Source organism: Trachypithecus francoisi, unplaced genomic scaffold (genome assembly GCF_009764315.1).
Source record: "Trachypithecus francoisi isolate TF-2019V2 unplaced genomic scaffold, Tfra_2.0 Lachesis_group11, whole genome shotgun sequence".
Taxonomy (NCBI): domain Eukaryota; kingdom Metazoa; phylum Chordata; class Mammalia; order Primates; family Cercopithecidae; genus Trachypithecus; species Trachypithecus francoisi.
In genome coordinates this window covers 81743421-81762458 of record NW_022681456.1, presented here as the reverse complement: position 1 = coordinate 81762458, position 19038 = coordinate 81743421, and the positions used below count along the sequence as shown (strand labels likewise).

General features: G+C 46.9%; 1 protein-coding gene across 2 annotated transcripts; it reads right to left on the bottom strand.

Annotated features, from left to right (window-relative positions):
* Positions 1-1394: 1394 nt before the first annotated feature.
* On the bottom strand, positions 1395-17964 carry LOC117090081 (keratin, type II cytoskeletal 72). 2 transcript variants are annotated; one of them, XM_033221991.1, is made up of 10 exons: positions 16995-17949; positions 14886-15100; positions 8895-8955; positions 8409-8504; positions 7477-7641; positions 6844-6969; positions 3425-3645; positions 2752-2786; positions 1770-1979; positions 1395-1642 (listed from the first exon to the last, which is right to left on the bottom strand). In XM_033221991.1, exons 1-9 carry the CDS (start codon positions 17418-17420, stop codon positions 1789-1791), a joined length of 1536 nt encoding a protein of 511 aa, XP_033077882.1. In that variant the 5' UTR covers positions 17421-17949; the 3' UTR covers positions 1395-1642; positions 1770-1788. The 2 variants fall into 2 exon arrangements, with proteins under 2 accessions (XP_033077882.1, XP_033077883.1); XM_033221992.1 differs by lacking the exon at positions 6844-6969 and having other exon boundaries at positions 1395-1979; positions 16995-17964.
* Positions 17965-19038: the final 1074 nt, after the last annotated feature.

Here is a 19038-nt window from a genome sequence, read left to right as displayed (position 1 = left end):
GACAGACATGTGAGCAGCTGACATGACACCAGAAAAATAGAGTGCCGGCTTTAACACAGGCTCAGGACAGGGCTGTGAGTGTGAAGGCCACTGGTCCAGCCCCCGCTGCTCACCAGTGCTGTGAATATGGACAGATCACTCAGCCATCTGGGACTCAGTTTGCCTGCCAGTAGAATACAGGTGTGGGGCAGGGAGGTGTTGGGCCACGACTGAAATGATCCTTCTCATGTAATGCTTGAAGACGGGTGGTCCACCTGGAGGGACCAGGCACCACAGAAATGTGGGTGGTGGAGTCTCAGTCAGGCCACACAAGGTGCGCAGGCTGTGTCCATCAGCGGGTAATGGACATCTGAGGTTGAGAAAATGTTATGTGCAAAGGCCCTCGGGTGTGAAAAGTCTGGCCTGCATGGGGAAAGGCTAGAGAATAAAGTGGGAAGCAATGCAGGGGAGACAGGATCTCGGGCACTCTGAATGCCACCCTCAAACGAAGCTCGCACTTGAAAGATGGTCTCGCGTTAAGGGTTTTTCTCAAATCAACTGTGCCGACTCTGAGAAACAAACATTCTTGCAGAAACACACACATACACACACATATACACACATACACACAAACATACACACACATACACATACACACACACACACAGAGAGCTAAAAGAGCATCCTTGAATCTCTCAGCTTCTTACTCCACTGAATTTTTCTTCATAGTAGTTAGCACTGCTTGACTTCATATTATATATCACTTCGGTAGGTGCATATTTTCACTCTCCCTCTATGGGGCCAGTGTCTGCGCCTATTTTGTTTATTCTGGTAATGCCAGTGCCTGAGCAATGCCTTGCTCACTAAATATTTGTTAGATGAGCCACTACTTCATATATACCTTAGACAGCCAGGCTATAAGCATATACACACACAGGCCTTACACATTAGGGTAAAAAGGAAGTCGGTTAAAAGAAGAGGAAGGCAGGGCCTCTGTGTGGGAGCAGGACTGGGGAGTGAGTGGTGGGTGGTGGAGAGTGAGACGCTGGGGAGAATGAAGGGACGACCACTCGCTACACAGTGAGTGTGCACAGCCGCGGGTGCTTTAAGAACCAGAGCAGGAAGCCACGCGGAGCTCTAACATCTGTATCTGATGTGGAGTAATGATGTCTCACAGGGCTATTGTGCAGAATAGGTGGCACAGGGCACGTGAAGCAAAGGGCCTGCCCAGCAGCTGCCTGGGTAATACATTTCAACTGTTTACAAGGATCAGCCCCCTCCCAGTACCTACCTGGCTAAAACCAGTGAAGAGCCACATGAGCCCAGGACCCAGAGTGAAACAAGTGTCAGATGAAGAAAAGTTAAGGCCCTGCAGATGGTGACATTCTGGGCAACAGATTCAACTGAGAACCAAACAGATTTACTCATTTATTGCAGGAGAAGCAGAGGACTGGACACAATCCCAATCAGAAGATGAAGAGAGTCCCTTGGCAGCAAAGGCCCTAGAAAGGCATGCAGGCAGAGGGGCTTGTAGCTGGCCGTGGGGAAACATCCGGGTATGTGTGTTGTCTTTGCATTTCAGGCAATGACCCAACGAAACGGGACTAAGAAGGAGGCCACTGAGAGAGCTCATGACTGGACTCCTTGCATCGAAGCATCACACCTTGAGGACAACAGGGAGAGGAAATGGAGTTGGGACTGTAGTGACAGACAAAGCATTTCTTGGCTTGGAAAGGGAGCCCAGGGAAGGAGAGGGAGGAAATGGGTGGGTTGGGAAGCCTTCTGCTCACAGAGCCAACCACTTGTCCATCATCTGGAGGCCTTTTTGGTGGCACAACTGCTCCCCGAGGTTTTGGCAAGGGGATCCTTGAGCTCGCTGCCACAGCTGCCTTTGGTCTTGACGTCTGCAGCTGCAGTTTTGTAGCTATAACTGCTCGAGGTGCCAAAGCCCATGCTGAAGCCAGCCCCTCCTGCCCCAGCACTGGTGCTGCTGATGACGGCTGGAATGGATGAGAGAAGACCTCAGCCCCAGTCAGCCCTAGCTCCACATCAGAGCCCTTCCTGGGGCATCCCGGGCCACCCCCTTTACTCTCGCCTGCAGTGGCTTCCTGCTGAGATGGATTCTCTCTGTTGTGTGTTTCAGTTTACTAAGAGATTTTTATCAGCACTGATTATACGGCTTCATTTTTCATACACTTAGCCTCATACACTTGACCTTTTCCAATTAGTGTGTGAATTTCCCCCATGGGCAGGACAAATGAAGAGAGGCACTTCCCAGGGCCCATCTGGTGCTGCTGGCCTGCTGATGAGGAAAGGGGCCACTGAGGGCCCTGTCTCTCAGCACCAGAGCATCTCCACACAGGCTCTCCAGCTTTTACAGCTGAGGATGTGCTCTCATTCATTCATTCAACCATTCCATCTAATTCATTCATTCCATCACTCAACACTTTAGGCCCCTCAGTCCCCCTTAACTACAATCTGGGGCCTTTGTTTTGGTCAACAGAAAAATAATGTCACCATTAAGCATCATTCGTTGGATGATACACTCATGAGTATCATTTGATCTTTCTATAGGTTGTACTTTTGTCTCTCATGACAGTCTTCTCCATCCACTGCTTCCCCCTAGTTACTACAGCCAGTTCATTCCTTCTGCCCTTAAGTCTCCCCTGAGCCCCCTCTGTCATTCTGATTTCTCTTTTGTGTCATGAATTACAGGGACCCGGACTTCTGGTAAGGTGACTAAGGGCAGAACTGAGATCTGCAGATACTTACAGATGCTCACAGAATTTGGATATTCACCAGACATCCTGAAGAAGGAGAAGAAAAACAGGTAAATCCCCCATAAATAATCACCCCAACCACCACCTCTGTGAATAAGCCTCTCCACGCAGAACGTGCCTTCCCAACCCCATCCCAGCCTCCTTTCTTCCGACACATCCCAGTGCGACCTCCCAAGAAATAGAGAAATGGAAATCTGCTGCAAGGAGTCAGCCCTCCATCAAGATACTTTGGAACTGCTTGCTGTGTGGGATCATTAGGCCTCCACTTCCCTCTAGTTATTCCACTGGTCTTAGACGATTAAGAAGAATGAGCTTACCTCCCCATTGGAGCCCCAGGCTTTGTTGGAGCGACCTTGAACTTGGACGGCCCTTAGAGGCCATCTTGCTCCTCCCCCCCCCACCCACAAAAATGCACCATAAAGGATCAGGGGATGCTGTTTCTCAAACATTGCCGGCATTAACACCTCCTCTCCCACAACCTTTCGGATTTTTTACAATTTGGTCTTTCTTGCTGTCCAATTTCGGCTTTCCTAATCATGTGACAAGCCCATTTGCTGTATGGTTTTACTTCAGCAGGACCTAAACAGGACCAAACTGTTTCCCTTGGAACTTCCTACCATAGCAGAGATAAAACTGGCCCCGACACAGGGTATCCGGCCCCTCACCTGCACTCCTCGCCCTCCAGCAGCTTGCGGTAGGTGGCAATCTCCACATCCAGGGCCAGCTTCAGGCTCATGAGCTCCTGGTACTCACGCAGCATCCGCGCCAGCTCCTCCTTGGCCTGGTGCAGGGCGCCCTCCAGCTCATCCAGCTTGGCCCGGGCGTCCTTCAGGGCGCAGTCCCCCGACTGCTCGGCGTCAGCAATGGCCGTCTCCAGATTGGTGCACTAAAGGGCAAACAGATCCAGCACTTAAGAGTTAGAGCCCAGTTCTGAGATCTTGCTAGGACAACCTCCCCTCGTTTTGTCCTGACTGATGGTAAATGCTTGGAGATCCTACTGGTTTATCCAACTTTGGCCATCCCTAGAGGTGAGTCTGTTCTTCCCCTCACTCCAGGCATGGTTCACCCTGGCTCATTCCTCTGAATCTGAAAGTAGAAAACCTTCACCTGGGAGGAAGGAGGGGAAGGCACTGAGAAAGTGGTTGGTCTGGGCGTGTGACCCCTGCCCTCTCCCTCCTGGCCTGAAATATCAGCTGTAAGATTCTTATGTCAACTCTGAAAAAAAAGTCTGTGAGCAGCTAGACTTCATTCAGCTCTGCAGTGTACAGGTTGTTTTAGGAGATCCCATAAATCACAAGGAAAACATGAGGGCTAATATAGTTCCTACTAATAAAATGTCCTATAAACTTGCCACACTTAGAGTTTGGTCCCCAAATCCCACAGAGAACTATGCTAAATGGTAACAGGCTTAGAAGATACCTTTACATAACTGAGAACAGAGAACCAAACACTGCATGTTCTCACTTATAAGTAGGAGTTGAACAATGAGAACACATGGACACAGGGAGGGGAACAATGTACACTGGAGCCTGTTGGCGGGTGGACAGAGATAGAGCTTTAGGAAAAATAGCTTAAAAAAAAAAAAAAAAACAGAAAACCATAGCTAATGCATGCTGTGCTCAATACTTAGGTGATGGGTTGATAGGTGCAATAAACCACCATGGCACACGTTTACCTATGTAACAAACCTGCACTTCCTGTACATGTACCCCAGAAGTTAAAACAAAAATTAAAATAAAAAATACATAAATAAATAAAATAGACTGGGCATGGTGGCTCATGCCTATAATCCCAGCACTTTGGGAGGCCAAGGAATGTGAATCACCTGAGGGCAGGAGTTCAAGACCAGCCTGGCCAATATGATGAAACCCCGTCTCTACCAAAAATACAAAACTTAGCTGGGCGTGATGGCACACAGCTGCCTGTGGTCCCAGGTACTCAAGAGGCTGAGGCGGGAGAATTGCTTGAACCCAGGAGACAGAGGGTGCAGTGAGCCCAGATTGCGCCACTGAACTCCAGCCTGGGCGACAGAGGGAGAATCCATCTCAAAAATGTATATATAATATATATAGAGAGAGATATATTAATTAAAGAAGATACCTTTGCATAACTGCAGCTAGGGCTGTGTGCTTACACGTATGTGAAAGCCCCTAGGGGGCTTCCTGAACCCTTCAGTCCGGATGTATTCCCTCAACTAAGGTTTTGGTGAGAGGTGAGGTTTTTTTTCTGGGGTATGCCCATGTGTAAAGCCACATTTGCTTCACATCAAGGAAAGCAGCTGATCCAAGGCCAAATGGGCTGTAGAATATTGTCCAGCTGTCGCCATCCTCCTCTGCTGGGCAGGCCCCCAGCAGTGCCAATGCCCTCGCATTTTGGATGAGTGGCTCACAGCCTCAAGTAGATGCCTAGGACCCAGCCTTCTAGCCACAGAAAACCTTTCCCCACCCTTGGGACTGTAGAGGTTTTAATCATTCATGGAGTGGCCACACACACTGTCACCTGAATTCGTCAAACTGTCTTCTGTTCATTTTTTACTGACCAAGATCCCACAGAGTGAACCTGGGACAGAGAGACACCAAAAGCTTGGGTCTTCTGAATGCAGCCTGAGTTGAGAAGACTTGAAATTTTAGCATTCTTTGAAACAAATGTCACATGGATGCTGAGGACACCAAATGCCATGAAACTCTGCATGTGATGGAGGAGGCCAGAAGGGCAGGAAGCACCTTAACTGAGAGCCTTCAAAAGGAGCATTGCGAGTGATCCCCATTTGTTCCCCACAGAGGATATCTTCCCTCACCACCAAAGCAAGGTCACTTTCTGGTAATAATCTCATCCAACCATAAACATATAGCATTTCATTAGTTAAACACTGTAGTAGAATACTGAGGGTAGCTTCAAACATCTGTGTTTTTTTCTGCACTTACATAGCTCTTGATTAAACAAAAACACAAGTTATTTAATGCTGGTCTTTCTTCTTCCCACTACCATGAGCACAGAGGAGTTGTGTGTGTGTGTGTGGGTGGGTGGGTGTGTGTGTGCGTGTACATGTGTAAGCATGCACCATGCAGGGTGAAAGATGGGGTGCAGAGGAGGGTGAGGAGATGGGGCCTTAAACCCTTGCACTGCCTCCACAAACTTGAGAACTCATGGGTTTGCTTGCTTTAGAGCCACAGGTGTGGTTGCAGGGGTACTACGTCCCAAAGAGTGGGACCTCAATGCAGTGCCCTCCCCATAGCACAGCACTAGTGCAGGAAGGTCCCCCACAAGTGCAGGGCCCTGAGCCCGATCTAGGTTGTGGGGGCTGTGCCTTTTCCATTTTGTTCTAAAATCTTCTGCTGGATTTTCTCTCCTCCCACAAGGAATCATCATGCAAAACCTTCAAATGGCTTCGTCTTTTTTTTTTTGAGACGGAGTCTCGCTCTGTCACCCAGGCTGGAGTGCTGTGGCTGGATCTTGGCTCACTGCAAGCTCCGTCTCCCAGGTTAACGCCATTCTCCTGCCTCAGCCTCCCCAGTAGCTGGGACTACAGGTGCCCACGACCTCGCCCGGCTAGTTTTTTTGTATTTTTTAGTAGAGACGGGGTTTCACCGGGTTAGCCAGGATGGTCTCGATCTCCTGACCTCGTGATCCACCCGTCTTGGCCTCCTGCGTTAGGTCTAAACTCCATGGCCTGCCTATTCCTACCCAGTCTTGTCCCCTGCTCCCTGCCACCCCTGCTGAGCAGCGAGCCCCCTGCCCTAGATAGGCAAGCTCACCTGCACGCGTGCCGTGCACATCCCTACCTAGGCTCATTGCTTCTGCCGGCTCCTTCACCTGCTCTTTCCCTTCTCCTGGTGTAATCTCACCTCCTGCAAAGCTTCCCTGGGGTCCTCATTCACCTCCCACCCCTCTGGGCTCCTGCAGCACTCACTTACCTACAGTGTGTAGGCTGCTTTATCCCTCCACATCTGTTCAGATGATCCTCTCCTGGTAAATTAGAGGAGAACCTAAGGAGGGCACTGTGTTTTACCCTTTCTTCATGTTATGTCTGGCCCAGATTGCAACTCAATAAATACTGTTAGTGGATTCATTTCATAGAACCCACCTGCTTCTTCACATTCCCTATCTCTGAGCGGATCCGCTGGATCAGGCGGTTGAGCTCAGAGATTTCAGCCTTGGTGAGTTTGAGGTCATCCCCATGCTGGCCTGCTGTGACCTGCAGCTCCTGGATCTGAGGTTGGGTGACAAGAGAAGAGGAACACAAGGATACTACTGAACTAGGGCAGGTTCCTTTTCTTCTGGACAAAAAAGTCCTGCCCTAGTTCAATAGGATCCTCAGGTTCTCAAACATGAGGGCCTTGGCGGAGTTTGGATTTCCTGTCCTCAATTTGCCAAAGTTAGAAACGTGAAGAAAACGTGAAGATAAGACAATATATGTGAATTACCCATAGAAACAGAGTCAGAATCCTATCAGGGTTGTAGCTAGTGTGGCCTCAGCCAAAGGCCATGACAGGACAAGGGCTAAGCCCCATATTGTCCACAAAACAAGCAGAGACTGTAGTTAATCTCCCTTACCCATGGGGTGGCATTTCCACAAGGCTCAACTCCAAGACAAAGGAGGTCTTGACTGAGCCCAAATACACACACACACACACACACACACATGTACACATGCACACATGCTGAGAGGGTGCTAGCTGTGGCCAGTGAGACTCAGCACACCTGGCACCCAGCTCACCTTGGTCTGGTACAGGGTCTCAGCCTCGGCCTTGCTCTTCAGGGCGATCTCCTCATACTGAGCACGGACCTCGGCAATGATGCTGTCCAGGTCCAGGTTCCGGTTGTTGTCCATTGACAGGATGACAGACGTGTCGCTGATGTGGGACTGGATCTGTGCGATCTCCTGGGGACGGTTTGGGGAGGGGAGCTAGTTAAGGGGTCCTCATGAGGAACCAGTTTTCGTGGTCCTCCTGGGCAAATTCCTCACCATCCCTCTCTGCCACTCCTCAGCGTTTGAACTCTGCCTCAGCAGCAGGGCCTGGCAGGCATGTGAATGAGCACCTTAGGTTTCAGCCCCAAACGCTGGGACTCCTCTCTCCATTACACACTCAGAACCACTCTTGCCCTCTTCTACATTCTCATCCTCAGAAACCAGCCACCACCACCCTCTGTCCATAGGACCAAGTCTGAACTCTTTACCTAGCATGTGAAGACCTCTAGGGAGTCACCAGCACTGGTCCCTTCCCCAGGCCTCTGCACCCTTCCTCATTCCTCATGCTTTAGCACAGGACAGGCTCCTGGACCTTCCATTTTTCTGCCCCCCTCAGCACCCACTGAAATCTTCCTCTTTCTCCCCTCTCTCCAAGAACCTTCACTGACAGCCCAGGCAGAATCCACCGTTCCTTCCTCTGCTCTCTGAAATCTCAGCTACATGGTGTTTTCCTGCCAGGCTGTGAACTCCTGGAGGATGAGAATCATTTCTTCTCCTTCATGGACTCCTCAAAACCTAACTCATTGTTCAGCACCCAGAAGGGCCTTGGTGAATGTCAGGGCCACCAGGTTGAAAGCTTTCTCCCTCCCAATTCTTGGTCCACACCGCCCTCCAGCCAGGGGCCAGAAGCCACTTGTTAAAGGAGTAGACCTCCCAAGAGAGGTCAGCCAAGTCCTTACCCCTTCATAAAGGCACTTGAAGAATTTAATCTCATCTGTCAAGGAGTCCACCTTGGCCTGGAGCTCAACCTTGTTCATGTAAGCAGCATCCACGTCCTGGGAGCACGTGACAGTCAAGCCGCCCTGAGAGGGCCTTCCCTGCCCATCCCTCCCTCCCTGCCACAGGAAGCCTTGCTCTCTCCGCTCCCCTCACCCTGTGCTTCATGGGGGGCTCAGTCCCAGAGTGTAAACCAACTAACATGCAGTGCAATGGCCACACCAGTAGTGCAGTAAAATGCCCAGATTTTAGACTGGCAAATTCTAGAAACAGCATGCATCCCAGGCAAGGGACTTGGAGGGAGGGGTTGGGAAGTTAAAGTGCCAATCACCCCTGCCCAAGGGACTGAGTGACCTACAGGGCCCCTTTCCTCACCCTACAAGCATCACTGTGCCAGGTGGTCAGGGAGCCCTCTAGGCTTCTTCCAGCCCACCTTGCACCCCTCTTACCTTCTTGAGCACCACAAACTCATTCTCAGCAGCCGTGCGTCTGTTAATCTCTACCTCATACCTGCATGGGGCAAGACAATGAGTTAATTCAGTTCTGCAAATACTCACTGAACTGTTAGTTATCACCTCTGTGCTGAGAGCTGCAGGGTGGGGGTCTTCAAACTGGGATTCATGTACCCCTGGGGCACACATAACCTTCCTAAAGGGGATGCAGGGAAGGACATATTTAAAGGAATCAATTTCCAGCTCCTCTGTCCCTATGTAGTCTGCCTTAAAACTACCTGCCTCAGAGAGCACCTGTGGTTGACATGTCATGCAGATTCTACTGTCCCTCTTCCTATCACAATTAGCCCCTCCCACATTATAGCAGTGGTAAAAAGGCATTCCCTTCTGGCACATGGCATCTTGATACTGTGCAAAAGCCTCCTAGGCACCAAACAAAAGCATTGTTGTCACTTTCAAACTGTATGTTATACCTATTTCTTACACATATTTCTGTTCCAGGTGAAGCAGAAACAGAAGCAAGGTCTAAGACACAGAAATTTGGTTAGGACTGGGATGTTCTTAATACAGACATATTGTTGATTGGGCAGGTAAGGGTACTAATCATTTTACTTAAAGAGCTTACCTCTTCCATCCCTTATTATTCTCAAAGAATACATTACAGGACATTTGTGAGAGTATGGCAATGAAATAGAGCATTGGTAAGAAATAATCAATGATAAATGGATAAGCAAAATGTGGTGTATACATACAATGGAATATCATTCAGACTTAGAAAGAAAAAAAATTCTATAATATGCTAAAATATGGATGAACCTCGAGGACATTCTGCTAAGTGAAAAGAAGCCAATCACAAAAAGACAAATATTCCAAAAGACAAATGATCTCATTCATGTGAGGTACGCAGAGTAGTCTAAGTCAGAGACATAAAGTAGAATGGTGGGAGCCAGGGGCTGGGAAGAGGGGAAGGAAGAAACGAGGAATTAGTGTTAAGTGGGTATACAGTTCTCATTTCACTAGATGGAAAGTGTGTTCTGGAGGTGGACGGTCGTAATGGTTGCAATGTATTTGATACCACTGAACCATCCACTGAAAAATGGCTAAGATGGTAAATTTTGTTATGTGTATTTTACCTCAGTAAAACATTGAAAAAAAGAATTAAGGCTAGATAATAGTTTTTCTGTTCATGTACTTAACATAAACAATCCTTTTCAGCTCTTTGCTCATTCCTAAGGCATGTCTCTGGCGACCCCCTCCTCAAAAAGTACTGTTGAGTGTGGCGATTCCTCAGGGATTTAGAACTAGAAATACCATTTGACCCAGCAATCCCATTACTGGGTATATGCCCAAAGGATTATAAATCATGCTACTATAAAGACACATACACACATATGTTTATTGTGGCACTACTCACAATAGTAAAGACTAGGAACCAACTTAAATGTCCACCAATGACAGACTAGATTAAGAAACTGTGGCACATATACACCATGGAATACCATGCAGCCATAAAAAAAAAAGGTGAGTTCATGTCCTTTGTGGGGACATGGATGAAGCTGGAAACCACCATTCTGAGCAACTATTGCAAGGACAGAAAACCAAACACCACATGTTCTCACTCATAAGTGGGAATTGAACAATGAGAACACTTGGACACAGTGTGAGGAACAACACACACCTGGGCCTGTCCTGGGGTGGAGGCAGGGGGGAGGGATAGCATTAGGAGAAATACCTAATGTAAATGATGAGGTAATGGGTGCAGCACACCAGCACGGCACATATACACATATGTAACAAACCTGCACATTGTGCACATGTACCCTAGAACTTAAAGTATTAAAAAAAAAAAAAAAAAGCACTGTTGAACGGCTGAAGCCGTGCAGGGTAGTGAAGGGAGTTATTTCCAGTGTGACTAGGATGTCTTCTGAGGCTGCAGATCTTTCTACTTATGCTATATAAAACACACAGAAAGCAGTTTGTACGATTTATCCCAGATTCTGTGTCTTATTCAAAAGACAACTGAAACCTTTTAATGAAATTATGTCATGAAACAGCTATTTCTATTCAGTCAAACTTTATTTTATATTATCTTACAAAATGCTTAATAATGTCTACCTCCTCTTAATAAAAATAAAACATGTGGTAGTTGCCAGACCAATTAATTTTTAGTAGTTTATATCTATTTCCTAAAATACATAGAAAACTTTTGACCAAGTGGGCTATCAAAATCGATGACATTAGTTATAAATAATTTTACATTATTTACTTCTAGAGGCCAAACACTAGAGTTCAATACACACATTAAAAATAAAAATGATAAGTTTTATGGCATTATAAACTTAAAAATAATTTATTATTTAAAAATATATTGCAATGAATAATTAAAAGTTAAACCATGAAAAAGTACATATTGATTTCTCTTATTTTATAACATAGTTGTATTAGTTATATTAAATCTAAATCATTTTAATCTTGAATGCTTTCAATAACCTATTATACAAGACATACTTCTTAGTTTACTGCTGAGTGGATTTTATAACAGTCCCTAAAGTACAAATTCTTATTTTTACTTGAATTGAGAAACGAAGTCAGGCTTTTTCTGATAAAAAGCAACTCATGTCTCTGATTTGAACATGAAGACTGGCTTTTCCAATGAAGCTAGAGGGCAGATATTTTCTATATACATTGAATGAGGTAAATCTGCAGCTCCAAAGTCTCAAAAATGTGCCGGTGTGTGCATTCGTGTACAAAAACGTGAAGCAGAATCACATTATTCTTTAAGGATAAAGAATTGGCATAGGTGTATTGAGTATTAACAATGTTTTATGTTTCCAGTCCTTTCTGATCCATTGGATTAAACATGGTGCTCCTAAAGGACAGAATAAGTTGTATAAGCATGGTCATTTGATCAGTCTTGGTAAAGCCTTACTGAAAAATTTTCCAGAAATTTGGAAGATAATGACTTTACTGACTATGACACAAGTTCTTTTTGCAAGTCAGAAGGTTTTTAAGTTTTGCTTTCAAAAAAAAAAAGGTTCTGAATTGTCCGCTGACACGTGGTTAAACATGATCTTTAACGATGAGTCATTACGTGATTTTGACATATAATCATTCACCTAAGAAAATATATGTTGAGTGTGGGGTACTTTGTAGGCACTTAGGATAAGTAAGTGAACAAAAATTTCCCTGCACTTATGAAGCAGAGAGAGACAAACAACAAACACAACAAATAAGTCAATTATGCAGCATGTTAGAAACAGCACTACGGAAGAAAGAAAAAGCAGAAAAACTGGAAAGGCATTCTGAGAACTAAATAACATTGGGCTTGCAAGACTCCTTCCATTAAAATCTACTTATACAATTAAAGTTTCCCAGTACTTACCTAAGAATGGAAAACACATAGGACTAGAATCCTATCTCAGCTCAATAAGAACAATATTCATACATGGATAACTAAGCCACTTAGAAAAAAATCTGCCCCATTCAACTCATTAAGAAATGTAATTTCAATTTTTTTTCAGTTCTTATGTTTAATACTTATTTAACAAAGTTAGCAATACATTTTGTTGTTTGGATAACTCAACCCAAAATAAGTCTTTTGACATTTAAAAACTTATAATCACAAAAAGTAAACTTTCTTTTTCTTTTTTGCTTTTTCTTTTTTTTTTCCTTTTGACAGAATCTTGCTCTGTCACCCAGAATGGAGTGCAGTGGCACGCACTCGGCTCACTGCAACCTCTGCCTCCCAGGTTCAACACATTCTAGTGCCTCAGCGTTCCGAGTAGTTGGGAACACAGACGTGCACCACCACGCCCAGCTAATTTTTATATTTTTTGTAGAAACAGGGTTTCGCCATGTTGGCCAGCTAGCCTTGAACTCTTGAGCTCAAAGGATCCACCCGCCTTGGCCTCCCAAAGTGCTGGGATCACAGGCCACAAGAAGTACACTTTTTAAAGTTTCAAGATACATGCATATTTTGTGATAGGGTGATCAATAAAAGAGACATAAAAATATATTATATTAGAACAAAATTATGTAGGGAAAGTGGCATAAAAATTGGAGTTCCAATAAGAAAAGGATCAAGGTAAAAGTTATGATTTTTAAAGCAGAGCCCGTTGATTGCCTTTTTAGATGAAGGGTGCTGGGCACTAACCTGCCGCGGCACCTGGATGCAATTGGATACATCTAAATGAGTGATGTAGCTATTACAATTTCAAATAGGAATACACATAATACATTTAAAATTACACTCTTGGAACTACTTACACTTATGATTAAAAGTTGTAGTTTCAATTTTTTAATTGTGAAATTTTTTAATTGTGAAGAGTTTTCAAAAATCATTTCAGAGAATCTATGAGAAAAGCTTCAGTGTATACAGTGATGCTTAAGACATATACACTGTGAATCTTCTAGAAGCTCACAGTTTAACAAGAAGACAAATGCACTGAAAATTCTAATTCGTGGGTGATATATGATTAGCATTTCTTATGAAATATCGTAAGAGAGATGCAAAAACCTGGCATGAGGACCCACAGGTGGAAGAGATGAGTGATAAAATCAATTTTAAAATACTCCTAATAAATGCAGCTAATATTTACTGTACCTCTTACTACGTGCTAAACACTGTGCTAAATTCTTCACACACATTATTTCATTTGATCCCCACAAAAGCCCTATGAAGTAGATTCTATTATTATCCCAATTTTATAAATGAGGCAAAAGACATGAAAATACTTGGCCAAGGTCATAATGCTAGCTACTAGTGAAGCCAGGACTTCTGACATAGGGAAAACAATGCCTTACATTTGTGTAGCACTTGGATTCTTTTCAAAGCTGCTAATACACTACTGTCTGGCTGGCATTATCCTCTCAATAGCTCTGTTAGGTAGCAAGGCAGGTATCAGTATTTGGTTTTCATAAATACTAAAACTAAAGTTCACAGAGGACACAGAGACTCATCTGTGGTTGCTCAACTAGTTCATGGTGTTCGGAGCACAAAACCACTCCAATCTGAACGGCCCAGAGATAGCACCGCCCCTGGATGCCTCTGTCTGGGACTTGTGGACTATGCCTGGCAGCCCCCTGTTCTTTCTAGACGCTGCTTGCATCTCTAGTTGGGCTCCAGTTCCCATCTTAATTCCACCAATCTCAGTTCACACCGTATTTGTTTCTTCTTATTGGTGGCTATCTGAAACTGTTCTTTAAGCCTGTCCTTACAACCTGTGTGCTCTCTGAGGTCAGGGACCATGTCCCCTCCTTCCTCAGGTTCTTCATGCAGGGCTTGGGCCAGGGTTGTGCTTTGAGGGAATTTCAGAATAGAGATGGGCAAGTAGATTGAATATGGAGCAAGAGAAAGAACTCAGCTCTGACCATCTCCAGCCACTTCAATTGTGGAAGAAGCCACTTGCCCCTAGAAATCCTGGCATCTGGAAGCAAACTTCCAAAATATCAGGTCACGCTGAGCCTTGATTTATTACTCTCTCATATTCGGCTCAACTTGGAGGAAGACACACTCTCTGGTTCCAACTCATTCTCAATCATCCCTCAAACATTCTCAATTCTTCTCTTTAAAGGCAGGATTCAGCAGCACAGCCATGATTCAACATGGAATAAGTTTTTTAAATTCTTTTTTTTTTAGATTTAAAATTTGTTCTGGAATTGGTGGAGTGTTTTACGTTCTGGGAACTGCCATGGAAAACTTCACTCAGGAGGAACTACAAAGGCATTTGAGATATCCATCAGGTTTTGATACAACTCTCTTTCCCCCATTCCTTCATTTTCAGTGCTAGAAATTGAGCACATATTTCCTAGACAGTTTGGGGAACTGGTGTAGGTAGAATCTATTCTTTTCCTAAGTCCCACTCTAACTGGATGTTCCTCCCTCCCCTGGTAACAGCAAAGGATCTAAGAAGCAAAAATGCTGTCTCCAAACAAAAACCCCATTTGAAATCAGATTCTCCAGAAGCATATTCCCTGCCACTCACTCACCTCTTCTTGTAGTCTTCCACCAAATCCTGCATGTTCCTCAGCTCCGAGTCCAGCCTCACCCTGTCCCCAGACAGCGTCTCCAGCTGCTTCCGCAGGTTGCTGATGTAGCCCTCATAAATGGGCTCCAGGTTCTTCCTGCAGTTGTTCAAGTCCAGCTGCTGTAGGAGGTTCCACTTGGTCTCCAGCACCTGATTTTGCTGCTCCAGGAACCGCACCTGGAACCCAAAGGCAGTCATCGCCCAGAGTCCCCATGCTGTTGTCTCTCAAGAGTGAGGAGAGGGCCCCAAAATCCAGAGGAAGCCATCCTGGGGGATTGGGGGTAGGAAAGAGCAAGGCTCATCCCTGGGTGGATTCAGCCAAGGGTCATGCTCACCTGGATCTCCAAGACAAGAAATAGGACCCAGTCTATAAGAAATCAGAAGAGGCCTTAAGCAATGGTACCATCTGCCTCTGCCTTAGTGAGTTTTCATGAGACAGAAGTAGCTTCTCTTGCTATAAATGCTGGTGCTTTCTGAGTAAAGAGAAATGGGGAGCAGGGGAGAAACAGGGACTGGGGAGTGACATTGGAAAGCACACTGGCACTTAGAGCCTTCCTCCTGTTGTGTAGCCTAAATTGCACTTGGTTTGTTCATTTCTTTGTTGTTCACAGCAGGTTACCACATCTTCACAAGGTTCCTTCATACTTGACCAGGGTGCACATTTTTAGACTCAATAACTCTGAGCCCTCTGCCACATAGCTCTTCTCACCTATCTCTTAGCTTGAGGGGCAGAAGGAAACATGCTAGGGAACAACAGACATAAAAGAGCAAGAGAATGCCCCAGCCTCTGGAACAGCTGCTGTGTTTCTTCCATGCAGACCTGTGCCCTGCAGCCACCTCACTTCCTATTCCCTAGCATAGTGGTGACACGTGGTCCACCACCAACAGTCCTGTCCAAGGTGAGCTCATTTCTTAGCCTCCTATGTCTTAATATCCTCATCTGCAAGGCAGAACAACAACAGAATGATGGGCTGTGCATTAGTAAATGAGAATCACTTGGGACAGCACCATAAATGTCAGCTATTGTTAAAAGGCTGTCCCCTTATCACTCACCGTCTAGACCTTCCACCCAAGTGGAGACAAGAGAAGCCCATTCCCTGTCTCCTCTCCACTCACTGGGGTCCTTGCCTCGGAATCTCCAGAGACAACTTCCCTACTACCCCAATTTCTGGACGCCCCACCCTCAGCCTACACCTGTAACTTTACATGCACTCTTTCCAAGTGCCTCCTCAGCCTCACCCTTCAGTTTTCTGGCCCTTTTCTCTCACCTCCTCTATCACCTTCCTAGCTACACACTCACCCCACTCCTCAAGCACCAAGCACCATGTCTTGCAACATCTACTGGCCTGTGTCCCTAATGCCCTGCCCTGAATGTGGGTCCCATCTCCTCTTCTGATATTGGAAGCTCTCAAAGTGCCCATTCCTTGGCAATCCTGCCCCCTCCCTTCCCACAGTCTTGTCTCATGCAAGAAAGAAATGAAGGTCCTTGATATTGTTTGGCTGTGTCCCCACTCAAATCTCAACTTGAATTATCTCCGCGTGTTGTGGGAGGGGCCCGGGGGAGGTAAATGAATTGTGGGGACCTATCTTTCTCCTGCTATTTTCCTCCTGATAGTGAATAAGTCTCACAAGATCTGATGCGTTTATCAGGGGTTTCCGTTTTTGCTTCTTCCTCATTTTTCGCTGGCCACCGCCATATAAAAAGTGACTTTGATCTCCCGTCATGCTTCTGAGACCTCCCCAGCCATGGGGAACTGTAAGTCCAAATAAACCTCTTTTTTCCCCAGTCTGGGGTATGTCTTTATCAGCAGTGTGAAAACGGACTAATACATCCTGTTTATTGGAAGTGTGTGCCAGGCACTGTTCTGAGCACTTTGTAATCATCCCAATTAAGCCTCAACGAAACCCACTGGAGCAAGACCCATTATTGTGCCCGTTTTACAACTGGAAAAGGGAGGCTCAGAAAGGCTGTGACTAGCCCACGTTCCCATGCATCTCGCCAGTGGCAGAGCCGGCACCACTGTGCACACTGCGCCCAACGCAGGCGACAGGCCGATGCCCGAGGACTCACCTTGTCGATGAAGGAGGCGAACTTGTTGTTCAGCGCCTTGATCTGCTCCCGCTCCTGGGCGCGCACCCTCTGGATCTCGGGGTCCAGCTCCACGTTGAGCGGCGCCAGGAGGCTCTTGTTGACGGTGACCTGAGGGATGCCCCCGGGCGGGCACACGGAGGGACACGCGGGCCCCAGCCCGGCGCTGCCAAAGACGGTGCCCACGAAGCCGCCCAGGCGGCCGCCGCCCCGCCCCGCCGCAGCGCTGAGAGCCAGGCGCCGGCTGCCCCCAAAGCAGAAGAGGCTCTTGCTGCCAAAGGAGGCCAAGCCCTTGACCCCGGCCCGGAATGAGGCGGAGCTGCTGCCGTTTCGGCCAGAAAGGACCGTGGAGCAGCCGCTGAAGCCCAGGCGCTCCTCGCCGGGGAAACGGGTCCGTTGGCGGCTCATGGCTGGCAAGGACCGGTGCTGGCCGCGCGGGAGGCAGGAGGGGCGCAAACAGCCGCTGCGTTCTCGGTCCGGCTCGCCCCTTAAATAGCCTGGCCGGCTGGAGTCAGCCTAATTTGTACCCCGACAATTCCTTTTAGATCCCTTGAGGCCCCTTGGGTTCTTCATGTAGGAAATTACCATGCACTCACCGAGAATTTTGTCTGTTCCGCCGTGAACTCCCCATGAATCCCTATAAAGTGACCCAGAACCCAGCATTTACTTGGCTCACCTCCTGCATTATCATGGCTTAGCGACCTTATCTCCACCTGCTGGCCTCCAATTACTGGGGTTATTACTCCTGAGACGGCCCCTGGAAACTTCCAGTGGGGCTGGCTCCTCTGGATGTGTGTCTGGGGAGACGGAGGTGTGTGAAGCAGATGTCCAGGCTGCTTCTGCTTCAGAAGGCCATGAATAGGGTCAAGAATATCCCAGAAAATCATCCTTAGCCTGTCCTCCTCCTGCCTCCCAGGCTTCTGCATAAGGACAGCTCTGTCCTGTGTGCAAGAAGGAAGTTCAGAAGGAGATTTTGGCCTCATCTGCAGAGACCTCTCAGTCTACTGGGGAAGGCAGGACACAGAGAGCTCCGGTCACAAGTGTTGGGAGTTGACTTTGGACCAGAGTGATCCTCCACTAAAGTATTTCTAGATTAAGAATGGGGACCATTCTATCTGGGAGGGAGGGAAGAAGGCCTGGGGAGGTGGCACAGGAAGGCTCAGGTGTGGTTTAGCAGAGGACATTTCCTAAGGTTTTGGGTTGTTTTCATTTTTGTTTTCTTTTAATAGCAGAAGAGGCTCATTTATCCAATCCAGGAAACCTCTGCTCAGGTCATTTGCCACGCTGTCATTTCTAATTCAGCATCAAAATGTGATCAGTTATTAGGAACAGGTCAAGACTCTTCAGATCTAAAACCAAGAACTAGATTCTAGAACTTCATTCCCCTTTAAGCTACAGAGGCTGCTTCTTCCACCTAACCCAATTTCCTTGTCTCAAACTTAGGCTGCCTTCAAGTCTCCTCCTCTCTTAGCAACAGCTCTCCCGTTCCTCTGGCATGCAGGTGGGATTGTTTCATTGCTCTTACTCCTCAAGCTGTCTGAGTCCTGGGTATGTGTTCCATTTCCTCTCTCAGATTGACAGGGCCCCCTGGATTCACCCTTCCCTCCCCTGCTCCCCCAGTGCTCAGCCCAGGCCTTGGACAAGGGGACATTCAGGATGATTGTGAAACAGCAGAGTGCTTAGGGCAAGGCTTGTTACTGCATCCTCAGTGATACCTTGAAGTCTGGGCTCCCCTTGGGGACCCCATGGGATGGCTAAATGGTACCCAAGGGTAATTGGCTGACACAGCCTCCACTGGGCCAATGACAGGACATAATAACAGCCACAGTGTTTACGCCACTGGGAACAAAGTTGTGAGGGCATTGTTAAGCTGTGGAGACGGCGCCGATTACAGATGAACAGATAACAGCGTCCAGATGTCCTAGATGGGAGAGAGGGCGGGCTCTCAGTGCTGCCTCAGAGGAGGGGCTGTAGTCCACTCCCTCTGAAGGGAGGAAGGGCAGTGTCAGTGTGACTGGGTGACCAG